The 18458-nt window shown below is 41.3% G+C and overlaps 2 protein-coding genes across 2 annotated transcripts; both read right to left on the reverse strand.

The window, feature by feature from the left end:
• Positions 1–561: 561 nt before the first annotated feature.
• tbl2 (transducin beta like 2) lies at positions 562–6484 on the reverse strand. The gene is made up of 7 exons (XM_085421185.1): positions 6272–6484; positions 4063–4184; positions 3626–3810; positions 3193–3344; positions 2651–2777; positions 2158–2310; positions 562–2019 (listed from the first exon to the last, which is right to left on the reverse strand). The coding sequence occupies exons 1-7, from the start codon at positions 6396–6398 to the stop codon at positions 1560–1562; spliced, it is 1326 nt and encodes a 441-aa protein (XP_085277311.1). The 5' UTR covers positions 6399–6484; the 3' UTR covers positions 562–1559.
• A 1643-nt stretch (positions 6485–8127) lies between these two features.
• On the reverse strand, positions 8128–18309 carry pom121 (POM121 transmembrane nucleoporin). Its single transcript, XM_085421186.1, has 13 exons — positions 17696–18309; positions 16833–17039; positions 16528–16677; positions 14754–14834; positions 14470–14641; positions 14291–14379; positions 14131–14210; positions 13316–13434; positions 13128–13227; positions 12461–12739; positions 10894–12369; positions 10246–10344; positions 8128–9682 (listed from the first exon to the last, which is right to left on the reverse strand). Exons 1-13 carry the CDS (start codon positions 18268–18270, stop codon positions 9582–9584), a joined length of 3528 nt encoding a protein of 1175 aa, XP_085277312.1. The 5' UTR covers positions 18271–18309; the 3' UTR covers positions 8128–9581.
• Positions 18310–18458: the final 149 nt, after the last annotated feature.

Here is an 18458-nt window from a genome sequence, read left to right on the forward strand (position 1 = left end):
TAAAATAAATGGTGACTTTTTTCATTTGATTTTCCTTGATTTGTCCATCCATTACATTTTCACTAGAATTGGAACATTTTATTTTAATTTAACATTGCACTTTGTGTGCCTTTGTTTGAATATAAAAAATTCACTTTATATTTTCAATCTTTCATATTTATATTTTCAGTGTGAGTAACAAAACAATTTCCCTCTGGGATCAATAAAGTATTCTGAATCTGTTCTCCACCCTATAAATGACTTATAATTTTTTATATAAACTACTCAAGCCACGCATTACACTGGATCACCCCGTTTTTCTGATTAATATAACAGGCCCATGTCTTGGTCTGAAAGACTGGAAAATAACTGATTAATGTTGTTTAAGGGAATATTATTTATTTTTTTGGTGTTGTTTTACAAAATATTCATTCTGACAGTCTTAAAAAAATACCAAAAAGGGCACAGAGATTCAGAATGTCTTCTATTAAAGCTACAAAAATTAATCCAGACTGCACAATTGAATTAAGATACTTAAGGCCTTATTTTATACCCAAATCCTCATACACAAGCACACTGTAATCAAATATATGCCTTTATTCAAAACAAGTTACAAATTCTGCAAATCCTGAGGATTATTTTGATATGCTTTAACTTTCTGGGGATTATAGGACGCTCCAGACTTCCCCGCTACAACTCTGTTTGTGAGGATCAAATACACCTTCAGTGGGCTGCTAGGATGGACTGAGGAATAAGCTAGTTTTTCTTCCCCAGTTTCAGTGACTTTGAAGGTTATTTTTATCACTCTGACAGATCCGAAGAGGTGGTTTCACCTGTGTTTTCAAGATGCCGGACATCTTGCTCACACTTCTTTCAGTTAGTTGTACTTAAAAGGCACCTCACAATTTACGTTCTGCTCTGAAGTCAAATCCTCTTATGGTATTTGCACTGAATTGTACACCCATGTGAGAGTGCACAGGTGTCAACTGAGGCCTAATTTTTAACTCTCAATAGCAATGCCATTAGATAAAGCTTTAAGGATTTCAAAGAGGAGATTTCCAAAGATTTACTTTGGCTGTAATAAGCAGAAAAGGAATTTTACTGCAGCGCCACCCTCTGGGAAAATATTACACTTTTAACTTTTTTCACAGCAGAAATTTTGACCTACCACAGTAGGAAAAGCAAAGGTGGACATTAACATTAGTTTGTGTTCAAAGTTTCACAGTGAGTCAGCACAGACAACACCTGGACTTGGAAATGAAGCACCCAAACCGACAGTGGCCATTAGATGTTAAAGGGACTGTTAATCTGTTCCTTTTTCCACATAGTGACTCTGAAGAACTATGAGACCAATTTCACAAACTATGACAAATCAAACACAATCACAGCACATCACACTCAGAAGTCCAAATGTCTCAAATCAAACGAAGCACTTCCATAAAAAGATACCTTTTATTAAACTGCATGCAAATCTCATCTTCACAGTCCAGATCATTAAGAGGCAGAGGTGACTATGCAAACAAATGATTAGCAGAGTCTGACACTGTCACATTCAGAGTGTGATTTCCTGTTATTTCTGTTTAGTTGGAGGGGGCAGCGAGCACAGCGTCCAGGGCACTCTGAGCCTCTTTGATCTGCTGCTGCAGTCTCTGCTTCATGGCCTCGTTCTGAGCCTTCCTCAGCATGTCCTGCATGTCTTTGATGGCAGCCCGGTAGCCCGGAGCATTGTGAAACACTCGGATAGCCTTGTCGCCACTGCACACCAAGAAGCGTCCGTTAATGTCAAACCTAAGGTCCGTGATCTCCATGCTGTGGACGCCGTGCATCTCCTCCTCCAGCTTTCCGCTGGCAGCATCGTACATGGCCACGTTGCAGCCATCGCTGACGGCCACCACCCGGCCGTCTGGAGACAAGGCCACCCGGCTGCCTTCAGACGAGCTGCAGGGAACGGTTTTCAGGAGGTAGGGATCCTGCTGCTTTTTGTACTCCACGTCCGTGTTCCATAGCTTCCACGTGCCGTCTTTGGAGACGCTCACCATCCTGAAAAATGAAAAGAAAGTATTACTGCTTAACACAGCAGGCTTCTTTACTCTCACCTTAACGTTTATATGCCATTTTATGTTGTCTCAGCTTATAAACAACCATTTATTTTCCATCTCAAATATTGCAGCGTATTACCTGCGAGAGTCGTTGGAAAAGGCAAATGCGTGGACTCCAGCAGAGTGGCCCTTCAGGTCAAAGGCTCGCACCACCTCTCTGAAGTCTCCTCCTTTGCCGAAGCAAACCTCCCACACCTTCACATCAGGAGTGAAGCCGCAGGACGCGACAAACCTGAGCGAATAGATGAAGCAGGATCAGAGCTCCCAAAGAGTGACACGCAATTCAAACACTTATTTTTATTTCGATTTTTATTTTACTGAATGGAATTTAAAAGTAAAAACAATATGAAGAAATCATCTTACATGTGGGAAAATTACTTTTCAGACCTTTACTTTTCTCAACAACAGTTTAAAGCAGAAGAACCTACAGCTCTTACTGTAAAACATCGCTTATAGACACTTTTTCTGTTTTAATGTCATGAAACAGTAAAACAATAAACTTACAGAGTAGATGTATATCATTTCTAAGCTTTCAAGTGTAAGCTGTGCAGTAAATAAGGAGTGGGACTGACCTGCCACACGGGGAGATGGCAGCATAAGAATTGGTTATCTGGTTCGTGTTGATAGAGGCCAGCACCTCTCCTTTCAGGTCCCAGATGTTGATACAGGTGTCGGTGGAGGCACTCATGATAAACTTGCCTGTGGGTGAGAAACACAATATCAGCCCCATAAACTGGTGACAAATACTGAAAAATCAATAAATCAATAAATCAATAAATAAGGTTTTAACAGATATTCCCTTTTTTGACAGCTTTCTTCTCATGTGAAACTAGAGTCAACTTTTGTTGCTTGTTGGTGGGTCGATTTTTTTCTTAAAACAGTTAGGCTGTCAAGAGGCTGACTAACCCAAAGACTGGACAAATAATCAGAGAGATGGAGCAGATGAATAAAAGAAACATTGAAATGAATTTACTGATTGTTAAATACTAAACCACAAATGGTTTCACACACTTTCAAAAACCCAGCTGGTGATAAAAACAAACCCAGCTGTGTTAACTGCGTTACTAGCCGATACTATAAGTAAAAACTTTTAAGTTATTTCGGCATTCTGTACCTGTCTCTGCGATGCCAATGTTGAGGATGGTGGCCTTGTGCTTCTGTGGGAAGTCCTCGGGAGCAGCTTTGAAGCTCATGGAGCCGTCATCCTTCTTTGTCATTTTGAAGATTCGTATGCAGTCTCCGTTGGCCAACCAGGTGATAAACGCCCTGTAGAGAAAAGGAGAAAATCAGTGAAGATTTTCTGAAGATTACCTCACCATAACTCTGGTTGTGTATAATACTTTGAAAAGGTATTGGTCCACTTACTGATTACTTTTCTTCATATTTTACATGCTTACATGTTTCAGATCATCAAACAAGTTACTTCACAAGTCTTTTCTAAACCTCTTTGACCTGGTTTATGTTAAACTTACACTAGCTCTTGTGTACAATTCACTTTCCTTAGGAAAGAGAAGAAATGCTTTATGTCAGTAAGTGTAGTTAAAGACCTGGAGTCAGGGCTAAACCGGACCAGCGTAGCGTGATCCAGCTCCACATTGGCTCTCAGACACTTGTGCTCGCGGTCCAGGAAGTCCTTGGTGCTCCAGATCCGAACAGTGCGGTCGTCAGCACAGGACGCCAGGTACTTCCCGTTACTGCTAAAATCGAGGCACGTCACATTTCCACTGTGGCCCTAAAAGGCACATGGAAACAAGTACACACATGCTGAAAAATGGCTATGGAGAGGGTGCAAGTGAAACCTTGTTAAATTATTTCAGAACAGCTCACTGAGCTGAGCGGCATCTAGACCAAAACAAAAGCAAGGCTTTTAACTCGCATAACCTACAGTGACTTAAAACAAACCAAACTCCGGTCTCTTATGAAAACTCTTCCTTGTCCTCTGAGGCTTTTACAATGTGTGTGTTTGATGATTGTTTCAGTTTACCTTCAGAGAGGCTGCCAGCAGCGGATGGCTGAAAGTGTGTTGTGTAGGTTTATCCTTGCGGCCACGCTGCTTCTCCTGCTTCTGCTTCTTGGATTGGGAACCCTTCACAGCACTGGCTTCAGCTGGAAGACACACAGGAAAAACATGACCATTGATGCCCACTAAGACTATTTTAAAAGGATATATACAAACTATTACTCAGATGGCTGTATATCAGGAGAATAAGCAGTTCTACTAATTGGAGCTTTGCTGCTTTGATCACTGGCTGCCTCAGTCTGCATGCCAAAGTATCCTTGGGGAAGATAGTGAACCCCAAGTTGCTCTCCAATGGGCTCATAGAGCATAAATATTAGGTAGTAAGTAGTTAGGCACAGGAAAAAAGTGCTTGTGTTAATAAGTCTTGTAGTACAAAGCACTTACAAAACAGAACCAGTCCATTTATAATGCTATATGTTTAGCATTATATAGATAATAACATATCATATAGAATTTGTAATTTTGCACAATTTCTAACATAAATATAAACAAAATACACGTACTCATTTTGTTTTTTAGGTTTCCATTTTATTTCTTTACTTTTTATTATAAGTTTTTCTATTATCATTATTTAATTAAGTTGTGTGGTTTGTGTGGTTGGTCTTCTGTAATTTTACTAACAATATAAGTGTATCTAACTTTAATAAGCAGTCTAACAATAACAATGTACTCTTGTGAGCTGCTATGAATCCGTTATCTCTGGGGAAAAATCATTGATGGAAAGCTCTTGTTTATGGATCTTCTTCAACAAGCCTGCACATTAGCATGTATGTCAAAGCCCAGTCATAAGGAAAAGGCTAAGAACATAAAAAAAAGTTTTATTTCCACACATTTCATTTTAGAATAAACCATTGGTTATGCTATTTCTGAACATGATCTGGGTGTTATGAAGCATTAACAAACAGCTAAAAGATAATTGATGTGTAATTTTCCAATCCTTGGTATCATGACAACCCCCCCAAAAAAAAAAAAAACAAACAAACTCTGGAAATCAGGGAATTAGCTCTGGGAGGTTTTCTATTCACTGCATGCAATGTTAACAGAATGTGGAAAAACACTCTCAGCATGATTATTATAGTGAACTAAAATTAAATTAAAAGCCAAGAAAATTGTGGAAATAAGCTATACGACTGAAAACTAAGAAAATGAAAAAGTAACCAAAATAATTTTTTTTTAAAAACGAATTACTTAACTTCCTCCTTTAGTATAAAGACATACACATTAGGTTAACTGGTGACTCTTAATTGGCCATAGGTGTAAATGTGAGTATGGGCAGTTGTCGGTCTCTAAATTAACCCAGCAACAGAGTGGCAACCTGTCTGGGATAAGTGGAAGAAAATGGATGGATGTGATGGATAAAAATCTAAACTAAAACATCCAAAATAACTCAAACTATCCTCAAAAGAAAAACAAAATTCAAAATGAAACACAAACAAAACCTATTTAGACAACACAAAACTATAATAAGTTACTATTAAAGTGATTAACTCCAAGGTTATAAAAATTATGCCCAGGATTATTACTGTATTATTATTCAATTATAAATCCTATTACCTGGAGAAAAAATAATAGTCTAACTACGTCTTTATTAGTCCAAAATTTAATTTAATGTAAATTCTTCTTCAAACATAGTTAAACAGACTCAACATCAGATGAATGTGCTAACCTTCCTCTGTTTTATAACTTTTAAGTACTATCTTTATACAGTGAGCTATTCTACTTTACGCTGTAAAGCGCTTTGGGGTCCTTAGGGACTAAGTAAAGCGCTATACAAATACAAGCCATTTACCATTTACATGTACAGGAGTGTTGTCATTAACTAATGTTACGTGCTACAGATACCGATTTGAACCTTTGTCATCAATGAAGCGTTAAAAAACAGGCAGTGACTCGACAGAAAGCAGTGCACCCATTGGTCTGTTAATGTGACAGTGACAGCCACTCAAAAGTTACCGTAGCTTGTACTTCTAGCTCTGAGTTCGTGTTAATATCGTTGGCACGGAGCTCTTTTGTTGAATGAATCGATTACTGAGTAAGTGAGTGAGTGAATGAATGAATGAATGAATGAATGAATGAATGAATGAATGAATGCAGTATGACTGACTTGCCGCCTTCTCCACAGTCTCCCCCTTCTCCAGCTAGCTAGAGTTACGTTAGCCTGAGTGGCTCTTACCGGCAAACTCCGCTGCCTGCTCCGTTTCCTCTCTTATTTCTTCTTTCCGTCTGCCCACCGCTAACGCAACCAGAATAACCAGTGCACCCAGTAACAAAGTTAACGCGGCCAGAGCAGCTATCTCCATGTTGACACCCTTCTGCCACGTATTTTGCAACGCTAACGTCTCCTAAACTAACCCCGCACGACTGGGGCACCGCGCGTGCGTCCTAATAGCACGCTTCATCTAAGGCTGCGTTCAGTTTACGACTGCAAATAGTAAATACGAGAATCCCCCGTCCCCAAACATTTCCGTGAAACATATACAGTTTATTTTAAATGTATAAACATTCCGTTTCCATTCAGTTTGGCTTGCATGATTTTAACATGACGTTAAAAGACAACTTAATCTCTTAGATTATTCGTTTTCGTTTTTTTCTTAGTTTTAATGGCGTTACCTATCGTAACTGCCACAATTTTCACATTTCCTGTTCTGCGTGTAGTCATGAATGCAGCACAATCCGGGTATCAAATCGTCTCTAATGCCACCTAGCGGACTGGCGTGTGTGGAATGTTTGAAAACTTTTCAGGAAAAAGGTTGGAGCCATGCTTCCACGATGTTTACACCAAAATTTATATCCTACCATCTGAGTATTTCTGTAAAAATCAAGACTCACCAGACCAGGCAAATTTTTTTCCAGTTTTTTACTGTCCGTTTTCTGCGATCCCGCGTGAAGAGTATCCTGTGTCCTTTTCTGAGCTGACAGGAGTGGCACTGATTGTGGGGTGTCTGCTGCTTTAGCTCACCTACTTCAAGGTTTAACATGCTGTGCATTCAGAGATGCTCCTCTGCATTCCTGTGTTTGTAACAAGTAATTAAATGAGTTTTTGGATCAGTTCAAAGTTGTCAGGCATTTTCACCTTTCAAAGTTTCTTAAATTACCCATCCCCATGCTGAGTTGAACTTCATTTTGACCATGTCTACAAGCCTAAATAAATGTGATTTAGATATTTGCATCAAGTATACCTGAAATATTTAAAGTAAAAGCATGTATTCTTCAGGAAAGTAGCCATTTACTGTTCCGTGGCAAGTGGTAATACTTCCAAATATGCTTTAAAACGCAGTGTGATTATTTTCTGAGAAGAAAAAGAAGTTTGGACTTATATCTAGTCTAACGTTATATTGAATCTGATTTCAACTCCAGCTTTCTTGAAATTAAATCACTTAAATTTATTGGGACTAACTCGTAGACACAGTGCCCAGTAAAACACTACTTAGATCTCTCAGAGTATGTTGGATATTAATTCTTGACATTCTTGTTCTGTAAGCAGCATGTCATTAACAAAGCATTTTTCCAATGTGTTTCATGTTTTTGGCAGGGGAGAAACCCGAATTCAGAAGAGAAACCCACAGAAGCTTGGAGAAAAAAAAAAATCCAGACTCCATAAAGAATCACTTTCCCTTCTTGCTCTGCTGTTCATCCACCATGTGTAGCAAACCCCTCTTTAAGGGGCTCTTCTGATTGGATGCCCCTCACAAAGAGAGGTGTTAAGGATTACTCCTCTCATAAACATCATACAACCAGAAGTAGTAGAAGAAGAAGAAAAAAAAAAAAACTATCAGAAACTGTGCGTTTGGAGAAGTTTGACGCCTGACAGGGTTTACTTGTTCATAAAGTGAACAAATTACTCAAAACTCTGGCCAAGTTTAATACGAGGATCCACTATTGTAACAGTATATACATGACAGAAAATAAGAACAATCATAACAGGTCCTCTTTAACTTCCTGCAACATTACTAAGCAATACTTGTATATCCACTACAAAAACAGCATACTGCTAATACACAGTATGAAGTATAGCCTCCACATCTTGGGAAGAAAATTTGGCGATCTTTAAAGGTTTAATGTGGAACATCCACAACTCACATTTTTATTTATTCAAATTTGACCATCCAAATAAAAAAAATTTAAAAAAAAAAAAAAAGAAGAAAAAAGAAGAAACAAAGACAGACCCCCCCCCAAAAAAAACAAACACAAAACCCAACTGGTAACGGCTCACTTTTCACAATAAGAGGTGATTATTACTGAGAACAGAGATCATTTGAATAAAACAGCTGACATCAACTGCTTTACTGTCCATGTTTGCTGCATGCTCAAAAACAAAAATAATAATAAAAACAAAAACGAAACAAAAAAAATCCCTGTATCGCTGTGAGAGATCCAATAGAACAGACTGTAATTTTAGTAAATCTGACATAAGGTAGCAGTGACATTTCTGAAGTGGGGATGTGTTGCTGTGCAGATATTTAAAAACTCACCATTTATCACAGTTACATGTGCATTAACAGCAGGTAGGCTGAAGGTAAAATGTAACTGATTCTAGCAGATTTGTTACGTTTCAGTGAATTAACAAGGATTCAGTGCCTGGGCGCAAAGAGAGGTAGTCTGGCACAACAAACACACACACAAGCACACTCTCATCTCAAGATTCTTTTCACAGGGAACAAGCTGAAGAGTTGGCTTTGGTTTGTCAGCGCTAGTCGAGTACTCATCCTACTCACATACTGACCTGCTAATTCAATCAGTTGGCAATCACTATCAAAAAAGGCCATCCACAGGAGGACTCTGGGAATGCTTGCAATGACAAAGAGTACGAAACAAGAACACAAGGGTCTGCACAAACTACGTTAAGACATTTACTAAGTCACCCTTTTAAGTGCAGAAACACATTATTCATTTACAGGGTCAGAGAGCCAATTAAAAAAATAATTTAAATGCAAACTTTACATTTACACTGCAGTGTTGTGTACCTTATCTGAATTGACTGTGCATTTCATCCCATTCAGACTCAGTCAGAGAATGTATTCAAATATCCAGGTAACATACAAACCAGCGAGCGTTTCACGTAAAAAAATAAATGTCTGAGCCGCAGCTCCACCTTTAGCTCGACTCAACTTTCTCCTTAAGACGAACCAATGGGAGTGTCCGTGTATGGTAAAAGGAAAAAGAACTTTGGATATGCTTATGTTCAGCATCTATCAAATAGTCTTTTCTCTTTCAAGTATAGTACATAATTGTGGTTTCTCTCTCCTTACTGCTGCATTCCCTCACTGGGTCATGGACTCAGTAGGCTAATGTGCTCTATCTAACTCGTCTGCAAACTTCGGGCCAGCACAACCCACTGGAGGAGGAGAGGGAGGAAGCAGAGGGCATGGTGGTAGCCTGATGGGGTGGGATGTTGGGCTTAGAACAGAGCAATGTTAGCCAGGTTAGCCATAGCAGCAACAGCTGGAGTCCTTCCGAATGCGTTGTTGGAACGACGTGGCAGGCTACTTCTTCCTGTTGTGTTGTCGCCTCGCCTGCAGCCTCTGCCGTGCTCCGGATGTTTTCGATCCAGCTCCGATTGAGAAGGAAGGAGTTGCTGGAGATCCTAAACAAAATAAAAAATATATGGATATGTAACAATTTCTGCTACAAAGTATCCAGTTCTTAACAGTGGCATCAAATTTTCAAACTTCAAAACTGCCTCTTAATTTCATCTAAATTAGGATCAATATCAGGTCTGACAAGGAATTCTTATAGTGAGGCAACATGCTTTTAAGTATTTGGCTCCAATAAAAATTCCCATAAGCTTGCCTCAAGCCCACCTTTAATAACAGAACCCATGTGTTTCCACTTCGGCCTCACAGCAGTAGATAAACAGGCTAAATCCCACTACATTGCAATGCATAATGCTACAGTGTAGCATCCTATTACCAACAGAAGAGGTATAGAGTAATTTAACAAATTTATCAATAAAACTTTGTGATGGTGCTGCACTCTCACTAAATAAAATCAGAAGACTAATTTGTTTAAATCACTGGGTTACAGCTCCTTGAGAGCAACCATCGTTTAAACATCTAGCCACACATCCCTACTAAAGCCCCAGCTGGGCATCACCTCTAAAAAAAAAAAAAAAGAAAGAAAAAAAGAAAAAGAAAATTGATGCCTCACCAAACTGAACAGCATTGAAGCCTTGGAGTGGAGTTCCAGGACTTCCAAAGGGAATTGGACCTCCAGCAGCACTCTGGCCAAAAGATGGTGTTGACGTTCCTGCAGGGAAAACAGCATGCAACTTCAAACACCCAACACCTAAAACTCTGATAGACCAACATAGTAACCTAACCACAGAAATCTTTCTGTCAGTGTGTGGCACAGTAGGAAACCAGCACTCACACATAAGTGCAACCATACAGCGATGTAAACAAACAAAAATGCAGCCCACCCTCCCCACTACTGAGACCCGTTAATTCAACTACTGGTTATGTTTCACATACCAATCATTTCAATTAATTTACTATCATTTACTGGTAATCAAAACTAAAATTATTTTAAGATATTCGCAACAGACAAAATTAGTGTAGTGGTTAACATCTTTGCCTAACACGAGAAAGATCCCTGACTTGAGACCAGGAGGAGACACAAAAAGGTCACCCGGAGTAAAATCTGTGCCAAATCAAATGTCTGGTGTGATAAAAACCCTTTCAAGCAAGGGAACAGCCAAAAGAAATAGCTAGCCAACATTACATTCATTGCTTGAACCGCTCTACAGGTGGGCTTAAGACATAAACAAGCAAAACAACAACAGTCTTAATTCCTTACCAAAAGCTGGTTTGTCTGTAGCAGCAGCCCCAAAGTTGAAGCTTCCCATCTGTGGTGCAGGATTATTGGAAACTGGTGTTCCAAACTGAGGGCACGGCATTCCAGAGCCAAAGTTAAATCCACCGGATGCTGGCTGAGCTGGTCCAGAGGGAGCCGGCTGAGGAGCTGCACTGCCAAATCCGAAGGTGGGTGTGGAGGAGCTCTGAGCCTGGGTTGCTGCACCGAAACTTGGTGGAGCTGAGGGTGCAGCTGAGGGAGCGGCAGTGCCACCGAAAGCAAAACCAGCAGTGCTGGCTCCAAATGCTGGTTTAGCTGGGGTACCAAAAGTGGCTGCTGTGGTGGTAGGAGTTGCCCCAAAGTTGAAAGGAGCTGGGGCAGGGTTAGAAGCAGGTGTGGATGACGCTCCGCTGCCTCCAAAAGTGAATGGCTTTGGCGCTGCTGCTGTGGAGCCAAAGGTTGTCTGAGCTGCTGGGGCTTCAAAAGATGACTTTCCAAAGTTGCAGGTTGACTGTGTGGTAGCAGGAGCAGCAGTGGAAACTGTGTTGCCCATGGCAAAGCCTCCAAATGAAGCAGTGGTTGTGTTCTGATTGGGTGCTGTCTGGCCAAATGTAAATACTTTCTGGCTGGCAGCCTGAGCATCTGGCTGTGTGGCACCAAATGCAAAGGTACCCTGGCTGGAGGTTGTGGTTGAAGCAGTAGCAGGTCCTGGAGCTGGGGCCGTGGCTGCTGCTGTAGTAGTGGTAGCAGTTCCAAACTGAATTGTGCCGACAGCATTCTGAGCCTGATTCAAAGCTGAGTTGGTGGTACTTGTTGTAGATGTTGTGTTCCAGTTTCCAAATAGGGATTTCATAGCTGGCTGTGGAGCAGGCTGTGAAGTGGGAAGGGAGCCTGTGGATGTGCCAGCTGTGGTGGTTGAGCCAGAAAACAGAGATGGGCCAGCTGTGTTGCTGCTTGTTGATCCACCAAATACTGAGGCTGTACTGGTTGTGCTTGAAATTGTAGAGGCTGCCTTTGCACTTGCAAGGGATGGAGGCTGTCCAAAGCCAGTAGCCGCAGTGGCATCTCCAAAGATGGGTTTGAAATTCTGGACAGGTGGTTTGCTTTCTGAAGCTGATGTAGCTGAAGTGGTGGTGGCGGTTACAGCAAAGATGGGCTTAAAGCCTGAAGCCATTAGTGGGTTGGTGTTACTGACTGATGCAGAGCTGCTGGCTGGGGCTGCAGTAACAGCAGTTGAGTTAGATGTTGAGGAAGCAGAGGAGGCGCTGACCTGACTAGCCACCCCAAATAGGCTTGCCATAGGTGGGGTGCTGCTGGCAGCCTGGGAGACCTGACCCAGCAGGACCTGAGCAAAGGCGGAGGACTGCTGCACAGACGCAGAGGAGGACTGGGAGACTGCAGGGATTTGTGGGGAAGCCACTGTTGTTGATGCCTTTAGGATTGAAACACTGGGTTGTGCGGGTGTGGTTGATACAGACACTAAGGGCACATTGGGAGGAAAAAAACATGAGTGTACAGAACAAAGAAATTAAAGGTAGTCAAAATTAAATCAAGTGAAGAGCAGTTGTACCTGAACTTGCACTGGTAGCGGATGTGGGAGAAGGAGCACTAGCTTTCTTCAAAGCCTCCAGCAGTGGGTTGGGGGCTGCAGGCACTGTACCGGCACTGCTCACTGGATTGGGATCCAGGTTAATGACTGGGGTGGCAGAGCTAGATGTGGGCAAGGGAGCTGCCAGAAGGCTGCTCAAGGTTGTGGTGGAAGTTGTAGCAGTAGCAGTAGAGCCAGCAGAGGGGGCAGGCAGGGTGGAAGTGGTGGCTGAGGGGGAGACAGTCTTCTCAGGCTCTGGAGCTAAAAGAAAGAAGAGGGTCACAGACATGCTAGGGCTTTTTCCTCCATTTTGGTTGAAACACATTTATGTAGATTGACTTCTTTCACAATGGCTCTATAGTAATATAGATATATTTTATGTACATTTTATACATATCTCCATGCGATTTTTCTATACACATTTCTGTACATTGTTACCTGTATATGCGGACTTCAGTTGCTTATGTATAAACGACCACTTTGTGTCTTTGTTTTATATTCCCCTTACTATAAGAGCTGTGTAACAACAAAATTTCTCATCCGTGGGATAATAAAGGTTTATTCTTTTCTATTCTATAAATATTTTTTCTGGTGTTTAAATCTTTACATGTGAATGAAGGGTTAACAGATTGAACTGAATGCAACTTACCAGGTGTCTCCAGGACCTTCTGTATCTTACTTATACCAGCCTTTTTCTCCTCATCTAGATCTTTAACAGTAACTGTATAACCCAGTTCAGGAGGTGGGGGCTGCAAGGAAGCACAAGGAGAGACTAAAAGCACTGTAATGGCTAAGCATGAGAACAGAGGTTTCTAATGAGACTGCAGTAATCCTTACCAGAGAAATGTGATCATCCCGGTTGCTGGACACCAGTTGAATCTTCCTTTTTCTTTTCCCACTACCACCAGAGTCTGACGAAGTATTGAGTTGGACCTTGGGCAATGGAGCCAGTTTGACTGGAACATCATCATACAAGGCACAATAAATAGAAAGCAATTTAATGTCTCTGAAGGTTTTTTTCTTTTAAGTCAACTGCATTCATGTTAAATTTTTGGGGCACACGGATTGAACACTGCACAAATCCCAACTTGTTGTTCGTTCATTCAGACCCACTGAATGAATGAACATTTGCCACAAGAAGAAAAAAAACAAAAACAAAAAAAACCAAAAAAAAAACCAACAGCCTTTCTTGGGATGTTTCTGGAAACCATTTTCTTAAACCGAGTAATGAGGGGTCAAACTGGCTAATCAATTTCTCTAAAAGTAAAGAAGCAATCTGAATTAAGCACAATTGCAATGATAATGTTCAAACGCATGAGTTTGAGTCCCATTTGAAAACTCTGATAATATTCTTCAACAGTCTTAAGAGTTAACTTAACAGTAGAGGGCCACTAAGATAAACCCCATGCTGGAAAATGGGTCTTTAGGGTACAAGTGAATGAATTTCTGGGATAAGGAATGACTTTGTGTAAATAAAGTCTAACTAGCATTACCTATGATCACTTCCCAGCAAATTAGCTCTATGGATTTTTAATTAGTAGTAGAACTTTTCAGTCAGTGTTGCATAAATCTAAATAATCTGCTGCACAGAGCTGCATTTCTAGGACAGATGAATCCCTACACAACACAGCTACTCAAGGTATGACACTCACAAGAGACAAGTGTGTTGTCCATAGACGTGTGATCTGACTTTGCAGAGGATGCTGAGCTGGGAGACTGCGTGTCGTCCTCTCTGGAAATGAAACTTAAGGTTACAATCCGCAATACTGGATTAAATGTCAACAACTGATCAGAAGCCTAACAGAGACACACCTGGGTCTTTTTGAGATGCCCTCTGGAGTCTGACAGCGAGATGATCCAGGGCTGGACAGAGGGGAGCTGGGTGCTGACGGCTTCTTCCACTGTGAAGGGAAAACAAGATTTAGAGTGTCATAGCTCCACTGTTTCCTCTAGAATCCTGTGCGTCCTTTAATGCAGCAGAGAAGAGTTACCTGGTTGAGACCCAATGAAGAGCTGTAGGAACTCTGGATGGCATTTCTCCTGGTGCCCGGGGTTCCTCTTGGAGCATGAGCTCCACTGCCAGAGCTGATTGAGGATGTCCGAGACCTCTTCATAATGGACTCCTCAGTCAGTGAGGTCATCCCTCTTTTCAGACTTCCTGGCCTGGGAAAAGGAAAGTATTTCTCTTAATGCACAGGTAGCACCACACTATACTTCACCCTGCACCACAGGCTTTCATAAGACATGATCTAACTGTATGAAAAGTTTAACTTACTTAGGAACCAGCTGTGACGGCGTGCCATTGGGCAAAAGGGGTTCAAAAGCAGAGTGTGCACTTCCACCGCTGTCATTACGTCTTAGGAAGTAAAAAATTAATTAAAAAATAAAATGGAAAAAACCAACAACCATTTATTATTTTGAAATATAACAATAGAGAAAACTAGAGCAGGGCGATATGACCAAAAATATTTATCACGATATACATTTGAAAATTTGCGATAACGATATAACTGATGATATAATTGACACTAGACAAAATACTTTACAATTCCACAACTTTATTAGTGCAAAAAACCCATCAATGTATTTTCACTTAAACAAGCAGCTGTTTTTTATGTGCATTAAAGTTTAATAAAAATGTAACAGTGCAAATTCCTTGCTGACAGTTTAATCAAAAGGCATTTCCAGTGGAAACTGGCCGACATATCATCAGCATAACCATGTATAATATCCACAAAACTTAAAAAGAGGTTATACACACACAATACGGTAATATTATGTTGAAGCACAGTACGTATCACTCCGCGAGGCGCCTGCCTAACATAGCCGTAATGCTCCGACAATCAATCAAGCGGTGCGGGTTCGTAGCTTAGTCGTACTAAAACATTTGACAGATTTTCGAGCGCCGTGTACGACATAAAATCGTTTCGAGGTCAGTAAACACAACCAGAATTCATACACAAGGCACACGGGATTATAAGGGGCACTGTCGATTTTCAGAAAAATCAAAGGATTGATTTTAAGTGTGCCGTATTTTCCAAACAACACGGTGATGACGACGGCCCGCTAACATGCTCTACCAAAAATAGTGCTTTGTTGTGTATCTGACGGACGAAAGCTAAACCAGTTCCACACCACTAAGGTTGCAGCATTTTTACAAACCAATTCTGGTTCATCCGTTTCATTCAACGATCCACTTTCGCTCTTCTCATTCTGCCTCGTCGCCGTTGTGCGTATGTAAACAAAGGCACTACGCACGCGTGTTTTACCCATATTCTATCGTGATATTTCATTTTCCTATCGTTGCCCAAAATTACACCGGTATTACCGTGAACGGTATGATATAGCCCAGCCCTAGAGAAAACCTATGTAAAATGTGCTGTGTTAAGTGTTAGTGATATTTCCAATTTTCTTGGCATCCAGTAACTCAAAACTGCATTTGAGCTTCGGTAATGTATTTATAGAAGACTTTAAGGCCACATTTGTACGTGTGATCTGTATCTATTCAAATTACTGGGGGAAAAAGGGAAGAAATGAATACAGCATTATAATGCAGATGTTATATGCATTCATAAGAATGCAAGGCCCCATGTGGGAGTGTATATTTTGTTGGAACATTACATTAGAAGAGTGAGCTTTCCAAGTGCACCACAAATGGACTGGGAAATGGTGTTAATAGGAAAAAGCTATTCATCCATTCTGTTTGCAGCTGTCCGTAAAGCTAAGAGACCGAGACAACTAAAAGCATCAACAGGCTGTTTTTCTGTAGCCTTGCTAATAACCACACTATGCATTACCTACAGACCAAGAAGGTTTAAACAAAACACATGATACTTTTTATGTCTTAGGTTTGCTGTGCGAGTATAGGAAGTCCTTTTTTTTCCAGTCTATTTTTTTAATTTATTTCAGTTGAAATGTTTTTATACCTACTTTTAGTTTACTATAATAACCTTACAGCTATCAGACAAAAAAAAAAAAAAAAAGTGTCACCAAGCTACATAAAAAGGCAAAAATATAAAGCTTGTCAGCATTCATGTGCTGCCTCGTACCTTCTTTTGCTTTTCTGCTCAGTTGTAAAGCTCCTGTCCTCGTCGTCCACTTCTCTCTTGCGGCTTTCCTTCAGCACCTTGAGGACACTCTCTCTGGAGCACGGATCGGCAGGCGCTCTGGGGAGAACGGCATAACTCAAATGGTCCATGCTGAAACAAAAGAAAGGTAAACAGCCATTACAAAAGTTTTATCAAAAGGGTTTTGACATTAATCTCTTAAAACAGGTTATGTTAGAGTTTAAAGAGATCTGACTCAAGCTGATGATCTAGACTGAAACACTGTAATGCATAGATCGCACAGAGACCTGGGGGAGCTGTGGTCAGGCCTGGCGATCTTCACTGTGACAGGGCTGAGGGCAGCCGGGGAATTGCGAGGGCTGAGGATGTTTTTCTTTCTGAAACCGTCCCATTTGACGGGAGGAAGGATTCCCACTGACGAGACACCCGGCTGCTGCAGGGGGTAGTGGCGCTGGGGTGTGATGGTGAACCTGCTCGCTGCTCCCGGTGTCTCCCTGCAGGACAGAACAATTAGAGGCCAAGGCAAAATGAAGGGTCTGAAAGTCTGCTTTTCGTAATCCCACAAATGGCCATAATAGATTTTTCTGGGAAAACCCAAACATATAATACTCACTAATATTACAGAAAACGTGAACTTTTGTTCCTGTCTCTGATATTTCATGTTAAATACCATTCGTCAGTCTCTATAATGGTTGGGGCGATAGCGGAAATAAATCCGATTGTCAGGTAAAAGTCTAATGCTTTCTAAATACATTACTACATTGCCAATACAGCAAACCTGCTAAATATGCTTTTCAGTACTAAAGTAATTTATATGGCCAACAATTCAAGTTTTCTGTCATAACTGTTCACAGATTGGAAATGCCGGTACTATATTAGTAGTAAATTACTGTAATGAGAAACTCTTGCACATGACATAACCTGTACAGATATATACGCATAGGGTTGCAGTAACGTGTAGCACATTTGGATAGCTGTGTGGAGCTACAGAGATCGCTCTGACGACTCGAAGGTTAGTCATTAAAAACCGCCAAGCTGCACCTTTAACCTTTTGAATTCCAACAACTTAACCGCCTCCATTCAAAAAGACCGGGCTGTATTACGCCGGTAAAACCGAGATGTGATTGATTTGATTTTAGCCTGAACATACCCAGCAAATGAAAGCCTTCTGTTTGGAGTATAGACGGCGTGGTTGGGTCTGGCCAGCTTTTCCCGGAGCTGCTCTCGGGGATTTCTCACAGCTCTCCGCCTCCCCGAGTCGGCGGTTGGGCTCTCCGGTTTCCCGATGTAACTCCCCATGAGAAAATCCCGGGGGCTAAAAAGAAAAGACTCGCTTGATAAGGATTCCTTTCGATAAACTCCGCTTTCAGCGAGTCTTTGACTTAAGTGTCCCTCTGATTCCCGGAGCTCGGCTCTGTTGTTGCCGCTGCTCTTCGCTCTCCCCCGTGCGGGTACCGAGACGCCGGTCGCCTCCCAGCCCCACAGCCAGCGCCGCAGTACGGCCGGAACGTTTAGCCCACCCCGAGGATTCGGGCCTAACCTGGCGGGAAGCGGTTCTCCGCTATGATAATAACAGACAATACAACAAACTGCAAGAATTAAGGTCACATAAAGAAAAGTGGGAATATAATAAAAAGCGAGAATAACTAGGCCTAGAGCAGAGAGAAGCAATAAATGTTTTTCTCTAGGAGACATGGCGGCAACGCGCCGCCGGAGGACTCTCATATCCCATCATGCTGTTCTTCCGACATTACTTCTTGGATTTATATTTGTATTCACGCGCATTAGCGCCATCTACCGAGGTGGGGCTGTAAAACGCCGCCAGTGTTACTGCTCATTAAATTAATCTTCCTTTTGCTGAACCTTGGACAAATGTAATGTAAACTCTTGTGTAAAATATATGTATGATTATT

The sequence above is a fragment of the Rhamphochromis longiceps genome, linkage group LG10, assembly GCF_057381845.1.
Source record: "Rhamphochromis longiceps isolate RC_006_pf linkage group LG10, R_longiceps_female_GT1.1, whole genome shotgun sequence".
NCBI classification, from domain to species: Eukaryota; Metazoa; Chordata; class Actinopteri; order Cichliformes; family Cichlidae; genus Rhamphochromis; species Rhamphochromis longiceps.

What these genes read in the sequence shown, in the direction of transcription:
- tbl2 (XM_085421185.1), bottom strand. Translation starts at nt 6,398, where the DNA reads ATGGAGATAGCTGCTCTGGCCGCGTTAACTTTGTTACTGGGTGCACTG. An exon ending in CGGTTTAGCCCTGACTCCAG is followed by an intron (nt 3,345 to 3,625) that starts GTCTTTAACTAC and finishes TTTTCTCTACAG; the next exon opens with GGCGTTTATCACCTGGTTGG. An exon ending in GCCATCTCCCCGTGTGGCAG is followed by an intron (nt 2,311 to 2,650) that starts GTCAGTCCCACT and finishes CTATTCGCTCAG; the next exon opens with GTTTGTCGCGTCCTGCGGCT.
- pom121 (XM_085421186.1), bottom strand. Translation starts at nt 18,270, where the DNA reads ATGAGAGTCCTCCGGCGGCGCGTTGCCGCCATGTCTCCTAGAGAAAAA. An exon ending in GGCATCTCAAAAAGACCCAG is followed by an intron (nt 14,211 to 14,290) that starts GTGTGTCTCTGT and finishes TTTCATTTCCAG; the next exon opens with AGAGGACGACACGCAGTCTC. An exon ending in CGCTACCAGTGCAAGTTCAG is followed by an intron (nt 12,370 to 12,460) that starts GTACAACTGCTC and finishes ATGTGCCCTTAG; the next exon opens with TGTCTGTATCAACCACACCC.